Source organism: Macadamia integrifolia, chromosome 4 (genome assembly GCF_013358625.1).
Source record: "Macadamia integrifolia cultivar HAES 741 chromosome 4, SCU_Mint_v3, whole genome shotgun sequence".
Taxonomy (NCBI): Eukaryota; Viridiplantae; Streptophyta; class Magnoliopsida; order Proteales; family Proteaceae; genus Macadamia; species Macadamia integrifolia.
In genome coordinates, this window is record NC_056560.1 from 27,000,985 (window position 1) to 27,020,452 (window position 19,468).

The following is a 19,468-nucleotide window of genomic DNA, read 5'->3' on the forward strand; positions in this document are numbered from 1 at the left end:
ATAACACCAATTTGGAGTTCTATCACACATAACGAAAGCCCATCTTACAAACAACAATCAAGATAAAGTAAAAGAAAGTGCAAGGAATTGAGGGTACGAATGTAAGGACAAATTTTGAATTGTTAAGAAAAAATGAATAACAAAAATAATAATAATAACCAAGTTATCTTTCCAAATACATGAGAAAAAAAGGGATTCTGGAAGGAGCAATCCATTGTTTCATCTCAAACCTTGATTGGTAGTTTGAATGGCAAATTTCCAGATTCAAACTCACCAACTCCTCAACCTCCCCTGACCTAACCTTGAAAACATTTACATCAATTGACCATAGTTTCTACACTAAGCATATCCTGTCATATGTATCCTACATGCTACCATACCTACATCCTGCAGGTTCCCCCATAGAACAAAATGGGGAAACAGAGATTGGTGAGATAATTCAAGCTGTCATTGGTCAATATCATTAGCCTTCACAGTTCGTTACCTTGACTGTCGATCTGAACCAACTAAACCAGAGGCAATACTAGGCCCTGCACCATTTTCTGCTGGTGGCATGGTTCCCCATTTTCCTTCTGCCTCTAGTGGCTCCAGAACATGGACTGCACCATCAGTCAGTCCTAATGCAAACTGATTGGATTCTGAAGGATGAGCCGCAACAACAAGTGGATATACCCTCGAGCTGTTAAGTAACACACACCATTACATGATTAGTAGAAGGGAAAAAGGATACACATAAGTTCATGCAGTCATCTTCAGGGAGGACATACCTGGTGGGGTTAGAAGACAGATAGGCAGAGGGACTGATCCGACACCTCAATCTGAGTGTTGAGGAAGCAAAAATCCCCACACTTCCATCCTCAAAGCTGGCATATATTGACTGGCTATCACAGGAATATGTAGCATGTGTGACAACGCCACCTAGTTCTTGGGAGAACTGATGGAAAACAAATTTCAATAATCAGATACATGAAAATCCAGTTTAAAAAATACATACACAGAAAAGAAAGAAAAACTGCTATTCCTAAATGACATGACTTTGTAAACCCCCCCCCCCCCCCTCCCCCTCCCCCTCCCCCTCCCCCTCCTTTCCTTTTTCCTTTTATGATAAATAAGTAGACCTTCCATGCAAGGGCCTAAGACTAGTGGTTCTCTTCAGATAAAAACCAACCTGATCTAATGGTTGCAGAACGATAAGAGAATTTTTGAAGATAGACCACTATAGAAGCGGTTTTTCTTTTTGTTATATTTTTCCTGACTCATAGGGAGACCTTTCAAATGAGGCTTAATACAGCCAGGTGTGGCTACATAAACCAACATGAACCAATTTAAAACAAGAGTTCCAGGCAAGCAATATCAGAATTACAGCTAACTCATGAAAATGTCCCTAGAAATTATGGAAACAAGAAGGTACTCATGCACAATAACCATGCCCGGAAGAGAAAGAAGGGGGGAAGGGGGGAAAGGGGGGGGGGTCATGCATGCTCAAATATTTTAAGCAAACACAGGGATCTGCATGTAGGCAATAGTTACTTGAGCCACAATATCATCTAACACTTGATGCGTATGCCATGACACATGGATAATTCATGTGTGGTATCATGATGGCACAAATATTAGTGCAAAAGATACTAATATGTAAATCCTACATATAAATATTGAAGTAATTGCATCATACCTGCCTAAGGCACTCAAATTTATATACATCATATATGGCTATCTGCGTTTCATGGACAACGAGTAGTTGTATCTGATCTTGGTGAAATTGGACACGCGTCTCTGCAAGAGGAGATGGCACACGCCCAGTTGGAATCTGCAAGAATTTACTACCTTGCTTCTCCCATTTATCGGTGCTCCAAATACAAAGCTGGAGGGGGGGGGGGGGGGGGAGACACGAATTACTTATTATCCAAACCTAAATTTGCAAATTATTGTTTAATTTCTCTGATTTTCTGGTAGGAGAGACAGGTTAGCATAACCAAAGCATATGCTTCAACAATTTCTAATTACAGATTATATAACAAACCTCAGCCCACCCTCCAAAATAAAACAGATTCACCAACCCATTGTGACATCCAAAGTAAATCACATGAGGATTTGATGCAAACAAAATCCACTGATTTTCTTTCTTATTTCCTTACCATGGGAAGGGAGGTTGTGCGTGCAAGTATTTTCCAAGAACGAATGCAGCACAATCTAAAGTGAAAAGGAAATGGCAGAACAGGAGTACACAAATTTCTAGATGATGCTGGGGTCTTAACCTCTCCTGTCAAACAGCACTCTCCCTCACACATGGCAAGCTTACATACACACACACACATAGTAGTAGATACAATATGAGCATGAATATATTCAAAAAAAATAATAATAAATAAATAAATAAAAATTGGCTTCCTTTGTCGCTCTAAACATGGACCATCATAGAGATAATTTCCTACCCTCTAGGACAACCTATTATTTAAACCTGACCAATTATTACCTTTATTCCGGTGATCCAATTAATGAAATGCACCAGCTAGGTATTCATATTTCTTGTCCACTACAGCTTTATCGGCCACCATGTACTTAAACGATGTTAAAAAATAGGGGACTTTAATTTTCAGGCTGTAAAGAACCACATGGAATCATTTTCAGGCTGTAAAATGCCACATGGAATCCCCTGCAATACTAGGGGTCAGATTTTTTTTCAGAGGTTCTAGGTAGAAAAAGACAGAAAAAGTCTTAATTTGGCTGGCATCCAGTGTTACTAGGGGATATAACTTAGCACATGCAGATAAATACAAAAAACAAACTTACTAAAAGCATTATTTGCAAACCTGAGCATCAGCTCCTGATGACACAAGCACATTTAGAACGTGGGAGAAGGCAAGACCAGTTATTCTCTTCTGATGACCTTTGAGCTTGCTTTTAACCTGTCAAAATTATGGAAGCAGAATTACAATACTTTCAGTTTCCAGTAATTCATTCACATATTCAAGTCACCAAGTGTAGGCATCAGCTCACAAAGAAGATTACCTCATCAACCCGAACATTGTAGATTTGAATTGATGAATCCTCCATTCCTATGGCAATGACATTATTGTCCTGTGGATGGAAAGCAAGAAAAGTTGCTGCTGGTGGTGGGGGCATGAATGTTGTCATTGTCTGCAGAAGAGCCAAGCACTGTCAAAATCCACAATACTTGGAAGAAAATATCAAGTATATGCCATACAAACTCACCTTGAATGTCATCATATTGAAAAGTGAAATTTTCCCTCCTGATGCTGACATAACATAAGAATCATTCTTCGAGAGCGCAAAGCATGGAACAGCATCTTCAGAAGTATTATTTATCTCATTGGTCATTAATATTCCACTTGAAGGTTGCCACAGTTGTGGCGGTACACTAGCAGTTGCCTATGAAAGATGGCATTTAATTAGATCAAATTTGTGGGAAATGAATAGAATGAAGGGAAATGAAAATACAACTCAGCCAATACCTTCCCCGAGGGATTTCGTTCATTCTTTGACCATTTCCAAAGCTTGTGTACGGCATTTGATGCTAACGCCAGGATGGCAAGTCCCGAATTAGTATAAATCAACCTAGAAACCTGAAAAGATTGATTAAATTATTACCTATATATTATGTAACACAAAATTTAATTATATAAAAGGAGAGCGGGGGGAGGGGGGCAGGAACTGAATGGTTTTAGAACATCATCGCACTAGAATATGGCAAGAAAACATCAAAATAAGATGGAACAATATCAATCAGAGTGGGGAGAGAGACTTAAGGAGGGATGGAATAATAATGCAAGCATTCTTCATAAACAGAACAAAAGCAATGTTAAATGATAATAAGACACAGAAACCAATTCCAAATCAAAACTAGTTATTGAGCCACGCCAAAATGAAACTTAATAGTTCAATCCCCAGAAGAGGACTACAAAGTGATTATGATGGTTAGACAACCAGACCGGAGAAAAAGAGAAAATTACCACACCCCAGCTGCACTTTCACTTAATGGCCGGTGATCAAAATCAGCTACTTAAATTTGTTCCAGCAGGAAGGAGCACTCTAAATAGACACCCACTTCTCATATATTAATACAACAATGTAACTAAAATTTGCATCTAACTAAACTCGTTTTAAATAAGAGATTTTCAACTATAACAGAGAAAAAACATAGTGACTAATGTTGGCCAGTTGGGTCAGCTTTTGCAGCCAACCTAGGCCAAAGCCAAAAAACCCTACAGCATGTTCCCAATCCAACCCTAACTGAGTCTGATTTAATTAACTACAATCATAATGCAATAGATTGACCCAGGTTGGTTGGACTGGGTTTGGGCTATAGCGATAGAAGCTCAAATTGATTTAAACACAAGATCTAGAGACTCTGACACCAGTTTTCCAACCTCTAGACTGAATACAAGTTGTTTATGCACTCGCACAACAGTTGCACATTTAACATAATATGGAAATTGCTCACAAGGCTGGTCCACATGCAATTCCTTGAGGGGTCTGTAACAAACCAGGTTCTGAAACTAGTACCTGCGATTATGAAGAGAGAGAGAGAGAGAGAGAGAGAGAGAGAGAGAGGATGTGCTAAACATTATAGTATCAGTCTACCTATCATGGACTGCCTATGATGTATATATATTGAAAATAAGGAGTAAACCTTGTACAAGACTAAGACCAAAAGTGGACTTTAACAAGGAAACTAAGACTAACAACTACATCACAATAGGGACACTCCCCCTCGAGCTGGAGTATGTTTATATGTATATATATATATCAGTTACAGACGCCAGTGAGCACAAATAGCTTCATTCCAGTAGCAATATAAACTCAAGCACACCAATCATTAACAACAAAAGTAGAGAATAATCTTCATGTTGAACAAACCAAAGAGCAACGAACAAAATAAGCGGCTAAGAACACCAACCACAATCCAAAATACTATAGTAGCAACAACAACAACAACATCATAAGCCCTTCTCAAGGAAGGCATTTAGTAAGTAGTTCTCTCCATAGAGAAGACAGCTAAAATTACAATATAGGTCATTGCAAACTACTGGTAAAACTGCAAAATGGGTTAGCGTAGACCAAGTAGCAGCATCAGATTGCTAGGGAACAAGTAGCAGCATCAAGTTGCAGGAGACCAAGTAGCAGCATCAGGTTGCTGAGGACCGAGTAGCAACAACATCAAGTTGCTGAGGACCAAAAAGCATAAGGTTGCTGAGAGCCAAGTAACCTAAGGTGGTTGTGAACCACATAGCATAAGATTGTTGTTGAATACTATAACTATCTTCATAGATAAAATTTTGTGAGGACATGAGCAAATAAATAATAATAATCTTCAATTGATGACTTGAGCAGATAATAATAATTATCTCCAATCTACCTCACATGGAAAAATTATGTAGAGGATGCAATAGAGAATTATCCACCATCATATGGCACCAATAACCAGCATCACGAAAGATGAGCATCCCATAATATAATCCACCATCATATGGCAACAATAACCAGCATCACTTAAATCCCATAATCAAGACCGACCGCAAATAAGATCCCAAAATGTTCCAATTTCAACAAATCTGAGCAAATAATCTCCAATAATAGGAATAACAACAATCACTCCATGCAAGTACTTATCTTCAAAAAATTGCAACACCAAATTGATGTGATTTAGGGCCCACCCAAGCAAGAGAAGACTTAACTAAGAGCTCAGTGTAAAAATAGTAAATATATCAAAGGTAGCAAAAGGCTGGTGGGCGTGGCAGAATTGTAATTAACCAAGGTATTAGAGGGGTATTTGGTCTATGAAAGCATGGGTGTCAATTCCAGAGCCCGATTGGGAAAACCTGAAACCGACCCCGCCCGTCTATTAAATGTGCCAGGCTTAAGCCCAAACCAAATACTATTCGGTCATTCCCTGCGCCGAAGTCCCACCTGACAGTCACCTAACAAAGACTGACCATTTTGTTGAGAGTCGCTAATCTCGATATCGGGATAAGCGCTAGTTTCTGGACCCGATAGGAGCATTCCTGTCCTATCGGGTCCCTATGTGGCCTTTAGGGTTTGGTTCTCTTATGTTGGGGGTTTTCTTGTAATTGTTTTGATATTATTATGTTTATATACCGAAGGGTTCCTGTGATCAGCCTCATTCTGGACTGATTGCAGGTTACTCTCTCTTTGAGGCTCTCTATGGTTTCTCCTTTCTCTCTTCTCTTTCTTTTTTTCTCTTTTTTCCCCTCTTCTTCTTGTTTTACTGGTTTGGTTATAGGAATCTAGGATTGTAACATGGTATCAGAGCTTCTGTAATCAAATCAAGGATTTATATCAACAGTTTCTGCTGATCTCTACCCTGCGCTACTCCTCTTTGGTGCACAGCCACCTATTGCTGTTGCTACTCTAATTTTTTGGCCTGATTATAATGATATAAGCACAATCAGGCGTCCCTACCACTGCTGCATGGATTCAGACTTGACTCCCTGAAATCGCTGAAGCCGATACCTATTCCTGCAGGTTTTTAATGGCCGCCACCCCTAATTCTGATGTGTTTGTGGCTGCTGCCCTATGCGTGAAGCCTCTACTGCTTCACGGTTGAATGTGCTGCTGTTTACTACTTATCTACATAATCTATTAGGGGCTTTTGAAGCCTCTTTGATTGCTCCCATCAAGATCGACTCTACCCTACCAGCAGCCCCCATTGGTTGGAATTTTTTTCGGTTTCTTGGGGTCCAATTGCTACTTGGCTGCTGTTTATCAGATCTGGTTGGTGAGTTCTCCTTATTTGGTTGTCTCTGCACTACTTACTTGTCACTTTCCTTGCTCTCATGGCTGAGACCAAGACAACTACTACCCCTACCACTACCTCCTTTGCATCGGACAATGTGAATGTCCAGATTACATCTATCAAGCTTAAGGGAAGCTCGAATTACCTTCTTTGGGCTCAGTCGGTCAAAGTTTATCTAATGGCGAAGGATAAGCTTGATTACACCACCTTTGATCCTCCCAAAGAATCTGACACTGGTTACGCTCAATGGCAGAAAGAGAATGCATTAATCTTAATTTGGTTATGGAATTGTGTGGAACTAGATGTCGCTGCCAATGTTATGTTTCATTCTACTGGCAAGGGAGTGTGGAATGATTCTCAGGAGACCTACTCTCAGGAGAAGAATATGACCCGTATCTATGATATCTATGAAAAACTGTTTCAGTTTCGCCAGTCAGACAAGCCACTTTCCGAATATTACAGTACTTTCAAAGGTATGGTTGAAGAACTCAATGTCTTCCAACCCTTGACCAATGACATTGACAAATTGAAGGCTCAGTGTAACAAGTTCTTCATCTCCAAATTCCTGGCTGGTTTGAACAATGACTTAAAGGCAATGAAGGGTCACTTACTTGCAGGGGATATTGTGCCTACTCTGAATGATACCTACTCACGACTACAACGAATTGCCTCTTCCACAAAACCTGATTAGTCTACCGAAGACAGTTCTGCCTTCCATGCCAACCGTGGACGTGGTCGCGGTCACGGTCGCGGTCGTGGTCGTGGGTCGAGGATCGAGTGGACAACCCTCTGATCTTATAGCTTGCCACTGTACGTTTTTTGGAAAGCCCAACCATACTATTGAGACTTGTTAGGCAAAGCATGGCAAACCAGAGTGGGCAACACAGTTAGCTAATCATGCAGTGTCAGACGATGGCACTGACACAATGGCCCCAGTTGATCCTAAACCAACACCTTCTTCAGGAAATTCAGCTACTGGTTTACGAGATGACATCAATCAGTTGCTCCAGCGCTTGCACACTCTTGAGGCATCCTCTAATACATCTAATGGTGCATCTACATCCGCTGCTACCCTAGCCCACACAGGTACCTCAACTCTTCTTATTACTACATCTACTCCTTGGATCATTGATTCAGGTGCCTCTGCCTATATGACCGGTGAGTCATCCCTTTTTAAGAATTTTTCTACTAATACCAGTTTTAATTCTGTTATCCTTGCTAATGGTGCTTCCACACCAGTCCTTGGACATGGTACTATTTCACCTACTCCATTCATTAATTTATCTTTTGTCCTACATGTTCCCCAATTTTCACTAAGTCTTCTCTCTGTAAGTCAATTAACCAGTTCATTAAATTGTTCAGTAACATTCTTTCCTTCTTACTGTGTCTTTCAGGATCTTCACACGAGGAAGACGATTGGAGGAGGGCGTGAAAAGGATGGGTTATACTACCTCAACAACAGCTGTCCTTCTGTTTCTGCTACGGCTATTGGGGACTTCTTTTCAATGGCACTGTCATTTAGGTCATTTGTCGCTTTCTAGGTAACAGGTTTTATTTCCTAGTTTTAAGTCTGTCCCTAGGTTAGAGTGTGAGGCATATGAGTTGGGTAAACATCATTGTGTGTCATTCCCATCTTGCTCTATGTCTCGTAGTCCGTCCTTATTTTCTTTAGTCCATTCTGATGTATGGGCTCCTTGCAGAGCCAGTAATAGATTTGGTTTCCACTATTTTGTGACATTTGTGGATGATCATTCTCGCCTTACATGGATGTACATGTTAAAGGAAAGATTTGAATTTTTACATGTGTTTCACAAATTTTATAATGAAATAAAGACTCAGTTTGGCATTCCTATTAAAAATTTTCGTTCTGATGCTTTAGGATATGCTCAAACTGATGTTTCTGATTTTTGTGATACCCATAGGATGATACACCAAACTAGTGCCCATACCCCACAGCAAAACAGGGTAGTAGAGCGCAAGAACCGGCATCTTCTTGAAGTTGCCCGTGCCATTATGATTCACATGCATGTTCCTAAACATTTTTTGTGTGATGGTGTTTTAACTGCTTGTTCTTTGATTAATCACATTTCATCCTCTATCTTATCAGATAAGTCTCCATGTTTTGTTATGTTCCCTAATTTACCGAGTTTTACTATTCCACCCCGCGTCTTTAGGTGTGTGTGTTTCGTCCATAACTTGCATATGCAGGTTGACAAGTTATCCCCAAGGTCTACTAAGTGCATCTTTCTGGGTTACTCTCGTACCCAGAAAGGATATAAGTGTTATGACCCCATTACTTAGAGGAATTTTGTTAGTGCTGATGTGACCTTTTTTGAAGGCACATCATTTTATTCCCCTCAGGTGTCCCAATCTAGTCCGGAGTGGTCTTCTCCATCTCCTTCACCCATACCCTCCCTTATACCTCTCCCTGATGCTCCTAGTACTAATGCCTCACCTCCCCTATAGGTTTATCAGTGCAGGAAGAAGACTGGACAGCCAGGTGGCGAGGTCATTAATTCTGAAGATTCACTCCTTCCACTGCTGTCTTCTACTGGTGAAGCTCATCTTCTTCCTCCACCTGATGACTTACCAATTGCACATCGTAAAGACGCACGTTCCTACACTCAGAAATCCATGGTTGTGTACCCTATTGATAACTTTGTCATTATCTCATCTTCCCTCTCCCATCCATGTCCTTGCACTATCCCTTTCCACTAAACCTATTCCCCGTTCCCATAATGATGCCCTATGCATCCCTGGATGGAAGGTTGCCATAGATGTAGAAATGAATGCTCTCGTGAGTCGTGGTACCTGGAGCCTAGTAGATTTACCTCCTGGTAAGGATCTGGTTAAGTGTCGCTGGGTGTACACTGTTAAGTATCATTCTGATGGCTCTGTTGAGCGGTTAAAAGCCCGTCTGGTTGCTAAAGGGTATACTCAAACTTATGGTGTTGATTACTTTGAGACATTCTCTCCCGTTGCCAAACTGAACTCTATTCGCCTTCTTATTTCTCTTGCTGTCAACCTTGATTGGCCGTTATTTCAGTTGGACATCAAGAATGCCTTTTTGTATAGTGATCTACAGGAGGTGTATATGGAGCAACCTCCTGGTTTTGTTGCTCAGGGAGAGAATACAAGTCGTGTGTCGCTTACCCAAGGCTATTTATGGGCTTAAACAGTCCCCTCGAGCATGGTTTGACAAGTTCAGTTCCACCATTGTAACGTGTGGTTTTTCCCAGTGCTATTCTGACCATTCTGTCTTTGTTCGTCGCAGAGGTGACAAGCTGGTGGTCATGGTAGTATATGTTGATGACATTATTCTTACTGGTAATGATGAGGCAGATATTTCTGAAGTAAAGGCTCATCTCCACCGCCATTTTCAGACTAAGGATCTTGGTCATCTCCATTATTTTCTCGGGATTAAGGAGATCTGCTACAAGAAAGGGATCAGTCTGTCTCAAAGAAAGTATATTGTGAATCTTCTATCTGATATAAGCATCTAGACCCGTTGATATTCCTATGGATCCTCACCAAAAGTTTGGTGTTGATGATGGTGAACCTTTTCAGGATGTGCATCAGTACAGGAGTTTGACTGGCAAGCTGATTTACCTTACTGTGACTCGTCCTAACACTTCTTATGCTGTTGGAGTTCTTAGTCAGTTCATGCAGTCTCCTCAGAAAGCCCATTGGGATGCTACTATCCGTGTTCTTCATTATCTGAAAGGTGCCCCTGGAAAAGGGTTGATTTATCGTCCTAATCGGCATATGAAACTAGTTGGCTATTCTGATGCTAATTAGGCTGACTCTGCTAGTGATCGAAGATCTACTACTAGATATTGTACCTTTGTTGGAGGTAATCTTATTACACGGCGTAACAAGAAGCAGATTATTATTGCCCGGTCTAGTACAGAGGCCGAGTACAGAGCTATGGCTCATACCACTGTTGAGTTGATGTGGTTGTGGTCGTTACTCTTGGAGTTGGGATTTTCAATGACCAAGCCAATGAAGGTGTATTGTGACAACCAAGCTGCAGTTTACATTGCTAGTAACCCGGTCTTCCATGAGAGGACCAAACATATAGAGGTGGACTGCCATTTTGTTCGTGATGCTGTTCTAAAGAAGCTGATTGAGACTCTGTTTGTTCCTTCAACGGATCAGTTAGTTGACATGTTTACTAAGTCCTTGTTTACTCCTAGTTTTCGCAATGGTTGTACCAAGCTGAGCATGGGTGGTGTGTATGCTCCAGCTTAAGGGGTGTTGAGAGTCGCTAAGCCTGATATCGGGATTAGCGCTAGTTTTTGGACCCGATAGGGGCATTCCTATCCTATTGGGTCCCTATGCAGCCTTTAGGGTTTGGTTCTCTTATGTTGGGGGTATTCTTGTAATTGTTTTGAAATTATTATGTTTATATACCTAAGGGTTCCTGCGATCAGCCTCATTCTAGACTGATCACAGGTTGCTCTCTCTTTGAGGCTCTCTGTGGTTTCTCCTTTCTCTCTTCTCTTTCTTTTTTTCTCTTTTCTTCCTCTCTTCTTGTTTTACTGGTTTGGTTACAGGAATCGGGGATTGTAATAATAGCCAACTTAGCTCGACATGATTAAAGTCCATTTAGAGTTTGTTTAAAGCCCGTTTACTATGCCCTCCAACATGTTTAAATCCTGTTTAAAGATAAATGTGTCATTAGCCCATTTAAGGCCTGTATAGCCCGATTAAATATTAATACCCGACCAACCGTTTATAAATGGGACCATGCCAAGCCTATGAGGACCGATTACTAAAACATGCTAGTCATGGTGTGAGGTCCTAAAATGGGGAAGACCGATTAGGCCTGACCAAAACCCTGACCGATTAACACCCTTATGTGAAAGAAGAGGGGACACAAAGGGGGTTTGTAATTATGCAGAAGGGGTACACTTGGAAGCAAATAAAAATAAGGGACATGGGTGGATTGGAGGTAAGGAGAGGGGTGAATATGGAACTAAAGAAATGAAGTAATGATGACACAGGGGAAAGAAGGGGTAACTATGTAAGTGAAACAAATAAAGGAATTAAAACACAACAAATTGTGGGTCTTCTTCAACTTTGACAGAACAAATTGTGGGTCTTCTTCAACCTTTGACAGAACAGTACCCCCGAGAGACCAAGGTGGAAAAACAGTGATGGATCTTCCTCCACCAAACTCTGACCAAGCTGAAAATTTAGGGTGAGGTTCCTAACCCCAAACCCTGTTGAATGCAACCAATAGCAGTACGTATTAACAGCCATGACATAAGCAAAAGGCAACAAGCAAAGAAGGTCCTTCAATCTCTTCTGATAACAGCATCAGCAAACAATACCAAGGGCATGAGATCAACAGATTGCAACTGAAGGACACCAGAAAAAATAGATGACGGTTTTCAGAAAGATTCAGCAACCAAAGGAAAATCAGCAAACCAACTTAATGATAATCTTCAGAGACATCAACAATGGAAACAAGTAAATCTTCAAAGAGCTCCAGCAGCAAGCAAAACAGAAAACTGATTCAGGTATGATTCATCATACTAATACTTCAATCTTCATCAAAACCCTAAATATTCTTCCTATCAACTAAGGTTTCACAGAGAAGTGAACATCATAGGCAACGTACACCACAAACTAGAGAACCCTGCATGACTCTCAAAACAGATAATGGTTACGGTTCTGATACCATGTAACAAATTAGGATCTGAAACCAGTACCTGCAATTGTGAAGAGAGAGAGGATGTGCTGAACATGATAGCATCGGTCTACATATCATGGATTGCCAATGATGTGATTATATTAGCAAATAAGGAGTAACCCTTATACAAGACCAAGACCAAAAGTAGACTTTATCAAGGAAACTAATAGTCTAAGACTAACAACTACATCACGATAGGGGCACTCCCCCTATCATGAGTAGTCTTTAACAGGGTCAACAGAAGGCCATCCCATCTTTGAATAAACTCACAATTCTCAGTCAAATCAAATCTACAGACTGAAAATCTAGTACAATTGAATCTAAAGTTGCATTAGACCAATAGGATAAGGTTGAAACCTGACCAAGTTGCACACTAGGGATAGGCAGAGAGAAATGATATTAGAAAGAGAAGAGTAATATATAATGGAATGGCAACACATAGGACAATATAAGCAATAGTTCAACCAAACCCATCATCTCCTGTTTGTTATAATACAGGGTTCAAGCGTCCACGATATAGAGAAGTACTTGATCCATTTGAAAACAAAAATTAATTGCCATGAATTTATCTGCAAAGAAGTACCAGTGCATAGTGTAACTTACGCTACCAATGAAGAAAATTCACGAACATATGCAAACATGTGAAAACCACACAAATAGCAGACACAATTGTTTATTTCATACAATGCTAATGGGAATCATAAAGTAAAGTAATTAGAACACTACCTTAACCTCTGGATGTCCCACTTCTTGAAATATAGACTCAGCTATAACACATTTATCTTTGAAACACAACACCACTGGTTACAGCTACCAATAAATATCTCATTCACAATAACAAAAAAGTTGCACTTCTCATCAACAAAATGTCGACGGACGTATTTAAAAAAAAGTATGTTGATAAACGAGCTCTATTAGTGCGATACCTTTGCTGCCATCAAGCTATCAGAGAGCTTCATGGAGCGACACTGAGATTGTTCAGTGATTTCAGTCAACTTCCAAATCTTAGGCTTCTCTATAGAATCCTCTCCAACCCTGGGTGGTTTCACATCAGCCAAACCTTGGCTCTCTCCATTCTGAAGAACATTCAAAGGAAGTTAATAATTGGCTGCATAAATGTTGCAAAATTGCCTCAACTTATGAGCTGATTCACAAGTACAAGTTAATAAACATTGACTAACAAATCCAAAACTTTCTTCAAGAAGCATGCATTTATCCAAATGTTATAGATATTAACTTACCAGCCCAACCATTGCCATTGTTGGCGTACCTCGATCTGCAACTCCAACATTTGTGCCGGTTGTTGCTGTGGTGGGGCCAAATGTGTTGATTGTAGGTGCCTGCACAGTAATAATCTTCAGTCAACAAACAAGCGTATCTTTTAAGCACAGTTTTATGAACAAGTTACCTTTGCGACTGAACCAGAAGCAACCCTGGTAGCATCAAATGGACGATTTTCAAGGGCCTGTAGCAACCGAATCCCATCCGTATTTGCTAGAATTTTAATTCCATTCTCATTTGTTGAAACCGCCAATAGTGTCCCTTCCTTATTGAATCGAATATGCGGAGATTGCTAGGACATATTCAAGATAAAATTGGTTAGAGACATAGGATGAAACTTCTTCTGTTAAAGGTAGCAACATAACCACATAGTGCAACACGCTGTAGCTATCACTTACAGGTAATCCGCCTCCTGCATCGGTGGTGGTCAACAAGTTGACATTGTCCATGTCCCAAAATTTGATGACAGATTCATCACCAGCAGCCAAAAACCGATTCCTAGTGATATCAAACTGCACAATCCCCCCCATAGATCGTTTCCCAACACCATGATATGTCCGTTTCACAGCCCCTTCGCTCTCGTTCCATTCCACGATGTATGATTCCAAATCTTTACTTGTCCCACATGAGAATAGCCTAAGAATTTTCCATTGATAATGGAGACAGATGGTTCAGTTTTAAGATACCATAAATTGAAGAAACCAAGCTGTCATTCAGGTGACAAAAGCAAACCAGAATAACAAAAAAAATTATGGTATCATATGTAAACCTTGTCCCATCAGCACTGTAGGCCATCCTCATACATGCATGTCCTGGTGCATCATAGTCAACTCTCGAACCCAAGTTATCATACAACCAAGCCTTAATCTTCCCATCTAAAGCTGTTGAGAAGACAAACTGATATACAGAGAAAACATTAGGATTTGAAACAATCTGCACATTCCAGCAGAGACCCATAGAGCAGAAAATACTAAATGGTAACAAAAACAGATATGAAAAGTAATATGTGGCTTTGGATGAAATAATTTCAGAGAATGACGATACCTGAATGTTTTCCTTATAATGTGGGCACACAGAATAGACAGGTGCTTCATGACCTTCAAAAGTATAGAGCTTTGAACCATTGACTGCATCCCATACCTGCACCCATATTGAGCATCAATAACAGATGTCGCAAGCTCAGCCCTCCAATCAAAAGCCATGGTACAACAAAACAAACCTTGATAGCCTTGTCATCTCCACAAGTTATAATGCACAATTGCTTGTTTGGGTGTGAAAAAGAAAGATCATTAACACCACCCACGTGAGCATCAATCTGCATAATCACACAATTTAATGACGAACCATACCACATTTATGTAACAAATACAATCATCCTCAAGCAGGGAGAGGTGGGAAAGAAGCCAAAAGAAAATCGTCCAATGGTATGGAGTATTGACAGAGGAATGAATAAAATTTGATGAACTACCCATGTAGATAAATACAGAATAGTTGTTGGAACAAACCTCCAGGTGCTGCCGAAGTTCATCACCACCATGGTAGGAATACACATGCACTATGTGCTTTGAGTATGCAACACCTGAAGTGGAAGAGGAAAAAAAGGGAGAGGATTTTTTTTTTTTTGGGGGGGGGAAGCAGAATTAGCAGTGAAAGCAAGGCCCCTCATTTTAGAATATTTAATGTCATATGCTCCAGCATTAGCTGACCCCATTTAGTTGGGAAAAGGCTTGGTTTGATGTTGTTGTTTGTATGCTCCAGCATTCCATAATTTTTTTTAGCATGTAAACAAGAAGATCAAATTAGTAAAAGAAATGACAATCTCTCCCGCATACATACCAAAAAGTGTGCCATCAGGAGACCACATGACACGGTTGACAGACAGAGAGGTTTCTTTAGACAGAACTGCCTATATAAATAAGAGAAGAATGTGAATCAACTCAATGGTTTGAAGTTTTAAGCAGCATCAAACATAGGATTTCTGATCACAAGAGTTTATTAGGAAGACATACCTGCAGACCAACAGAACATTCGCCAATGTCCCAAAGCTTAAAATTCTTAACGGCAAGCCTTTCCCTGCCGCCAACCTCCCACACCATGATGTCACCAATGGACGTTCCAACTGAAATTAAAATCCAAGCAATAATCAAAAGGTGACTAAAAATAACAGCTTTTCCAATATCCAATACCTCCCCCCCAAAAAAAAAACAATCCAAAAGGATAAGAAAGAGAAAAAGGAACTTCATGCAGAAACAGTAACAGATGCTTTCACGCAGCAAGTGCTAACCAAGAAGTAATGTCTGTTGCATTGGGTGGAAATCCATGCTCCTCACAGCAGAGCCTTGACTTAGAGTGAAAGCAACATTCTTAGGCAAGTCATCTGGAGAGTATAAATTCTGTGCATGACTCTGGCTAGCGTATGCAACAGGCAAAATATTTACAGGCAGATTATTAACCTACAAAGAATATCACAACATGAAAGAGAAATGAGAAATTAAAGAAATGAAGGCTCCAAAAAAGTACTTGTAGAGGTCAGAAGTCCCATGAAGAAGACAAATAAGTACTTGAGAGCCTAAAATGAAATGTGAATACCTCATCCTGCATTCCCAAAGGTCTCGGCCTCTTTAGTGCATGCTCAGAATCGGCTGTTTGATAATCCACAGCCAAGTTGTTGGTAGGAGGAGTTCTAGGACGCTTTAGGATGGCTGCTGCCATTATCAACACACAAACAGTATAAGTGTATCATTCAACAAATTTTGCTAAAGTTAACACCCAAGGGGGGTGGGGTTTGAGGTGCCAACAAGGTAGATCATATCATATGGATTCAACATAACAAGCACACTCAAAATCGAAATAACATAAGTGATAGGGCATCTCAGAGACTCAGGCCTGAGAAAACATATCATCAGAACTCTTCACATATCTCTTTGTTTTTATTTTTTCCATGCATATTAACCACACAATATCTTTTCCACAAGAAAAAAAAAATAGTTTGCTTATATGATATCAAATTCACATCAATTTTTGCACACATTTTCTTATATTGAATATGTTATGAGCTGATATAACCTCAAATTAGCAAGACAAGGGATGTGTCTATAAGTTTTGAGGCGGGAATAAATGACTGAAACTTCTGATAGGTGCAACTCAAATCACACAATAAGAATCATATCAAACAGCAGCTACAGGAAGAGTGAGTTCACGATGAAGATCTTTCTACAATATTTACCTGCAGCACTATTAGGAGCAGTTAAGCCAATTGCCCCAGCAGACACTGAGGGATGGGGTACAGGAGATGGACTAGCCATCCATGCAATAGAAGATGGATGAGGTGTTGGTGCGGTTGGAAATGGCTGAAAAAATGAACACCAAGTCAGACCTCATGAAGATGAACAATTTAGTCACTCATAAGAAACAGAAGTTGTTCCTTAATTTCACTTACACCATGAGCACCCAGTTGTGGGAAACCTCCTGCTTTAGGAATGGACCCCATAATTGGGGCAGGGGATGGAACTCGAGCGCCATTTGGTTGTCCACAAGTATGATCCACAAAGAGAGTCTTTATGTCGGGGTTAGGCCTAGGATTCTTGCAAAGTTGGTGTTGCCAATTTAAACTGTAAATAGGTACAAAGAAAGGCAGGAAGAAGGACCATCATTTCAACTGTCAAGGAGTACTTAACTCAACGAATGGATGAAAGAAAACAACATAAATCCTGCAGTAAGAATTACCTCTGATTGATTAAGGTCCTTAATCTTGAGTTTTTCAGGCTGGGAAACTGAAGCTTATCACGGAAAAGTGGATTTGCCTCAATCAATTTTTTGAGTTCAGCAAGCATTATACCCCTAGCAGACTTAGTATCTCCATACTTAGAGAGCTGCTCGTTCTCCCTGTAAGTAAGACATTTCTCGTCAGAATTCCAAGAGACACTAAACTATAGGTTCCACTTGTACTTAAAGTCAAACAGGCACTTAACGGTGCAATGTTTTTGCACACCTGAAATTCTCCAATGTGAGAAGCTGCGTTATTTCCTTGAAAAGCTCTTCATTAAAAGCTGAGAACACTTTCAAGTCCTTCACAAGAATCTCTACAGCTTTAGAACGATCATGCCTTCAAACAAATTAAGAAAAGAGAGACTCATTATCCCTCAATTAAAAGAAATTGCACATCAAAAATAAGATGAGAAAATTTTAAAACCACCCTCCCCCCCCCCCCCAACACCCCAAACCCATTAAAACGAATATATAACAAATAAATGATTTAAACAAGAAAAGAAAACCAATTCAACCCATCCACCACCTACTTGTCTAGGGCTTCAAGGTATTTTTGCTTCCGGATCTCAAAAAAGATCTTCATCGAGTATCTGTTATCATCCACCTTCGTGAATCCAGAGAGATACCTCTCGACCTCATCCCATTCCCCGTTTGTCACGGCATCCTCAAAATACTTCATATTGAAGAAAAACCCAGACTCCTGCTCCAACCTGATGAGAGAAGAGAACAAACCAACAAAAAAATTCATAAAAAAAATTAGGCAATATCCCAAATTTCAAGCAAGAAGTCTTAAGAGACATTAGAATACAAAGTCTCAGGAAAAAAAAAACACAATCATGAAACAGCCTACTTACTTGTGAACAGTTTCCTTGAATTTTTCTTCATCAAGGAACTGAAGTATCAGAAATACCAGTTCTCTGCTAAGAGAAGACATGTTCGTCCCCTCCGAGATGAACCGACTCGTGACAAATCAAAACCCTATCAGATCGATGAAACTCGAGTGAGAACCGAGTCAAAAAAATAAAAAGCAAAGAAACTTCAGAGAAAAAAGGGATCAAAATAGGGTTTTAAGTCTCACCAATTCAGTTCTCAAAGAAAGATTAAACCAAGTCTTCTGGAGAAAAAAAAAATCAAAACAAATAAACAAAATTTAAAAGCAAAATAGATAGAAAAAAGTAAAAAAGGAATAAAGGAGGACGTCCGTGTACCTCTTCTTCGATTGATTGATAGAGAGAGAAAAAAAAAGAGCAGATCGGACCAAGAATTGCAGAAGACGATAACAATGACGAAGACGACGTTTTAATAGTCTTTCTTCTTTCTCTCAAGACTTTCTTTTTTCTCTCTCTCTCTACAAAAACGGAATTGGAGAAATGTGAAACACCAATATAGTGTCAGAAAGAGATTAAATACCCAAAACGAAAGCGAGATGGCAGTATAGAAAAAGTTATATCATAAGTCCACTGTCCTATGATAAGTTAATCTACTTATCAACTGATATGCTGAATGAGTAATAATTGCGTTCACTTATAAGTAGGTTATTAAATCACCGGAGAATAGGTTATCCGGCGAGATTCGCGGGTACTTCGAGGAGAAGCTACCGGGTGTTCTTTTTCTAAGCCTATTCTTTTACCAAAAAAGCCTTCGTGTGAACCGATGACGACTTTTTAGGAGAATATATACCATGCGTTTAATCAGTATTATCCTCAGTGCACCGTACCCCACAACATCATCTCATGATATTGAATTGAATATTGACGGTGTACAGAGACTGTCTAGTCATGAGCAGGATTCAAACAACTGATCCAGATTTGACGTAACATTAGTTTTTACGTTTCTAAAAAAAGGTCACCATCACCTTTCATATTTAGTTGGACTTCTGTCCATTAGCATCGTAGGATTCAGATCGAATAGGGAATTGGGAATTGGGAATTGGGAATTGGGAA

At 39.9% G+C, this 19,468-nt stretch overlaps 1 protein-coding gene across 3 annotated transcripts; it reads right to left on the reverse strand.

Moving 5' to 3' along the window:
• Positions 1 to 87: 87 nt before the first annotated feature.
• On the reverse strand, positions 88 to 18,892 carry LOC122075682 (topless-related protein 4). 3 transcript variants are annotated; one of them, XM_042640812.1, is made up of 27 exons: positions 18,734 to 18,892; positions 18,604 to 18,639; positions 18,380 to 18,503; positions 18,056 to 18,235; positions 17,749 to 17,862; positions 17,484 to 17,642; positions 17,197 to 17,368; positions 16,984 to 17,107; positions 16,347 to 16,459; positions 16,042 to 16,210; positions 15,767 to 15,876; positions 15,594 to 15,663; positions 15,263 to 15,336; positions 14,977 to 15,072; positions 14,802 to 14,897; positions 14,527 to 14,654; positions 14,156 to 14,393; positions 13,885 to 14,049; positions 13,718 to 13,816; positions 13,403 to 13,552; positions 3,477 to 3,587; positions 3,217 to 3,393; positions 3,013 to 3,141; positions 2,814 to 2,909; positions 1,676 to 1,864; positions 768 to 934; positions 88 to 679 (listed from the first exon to the last, which is right to left on the reverse strand). In XM_042640812.1, the coding sequence occupies exons 3-27, from the start codon at positions 18,457 to 18,459 to the stop codon at positions 481 to 483; spliced, it is 3,405 nt and encodes a 1,134-aa protein (XP_042496746.1). In that variant the 5' UTR covers positions 18,460 to 18,503; positions 18,604 to 18,639; positions 18,734 to 18,892; the 3' UTR covers positions 88 to 480. The 3 variants fall into 3 exon arrangements, with proteins under 3 accessions (XP_042496746.1, XP_042496744.1, XP_042496745.1); XM_042640810.1 differs by having other exon boundaries at positions 16,347 to 16,462; XM_042640811.1 differs by having other exon boundaries at positions 16,347 to 16,462; positions 18,604 to 18,636; positions 18,734 to 18,889.
• Positions 18,893 to 19,468: the final 576 nt, after the last annotated feature.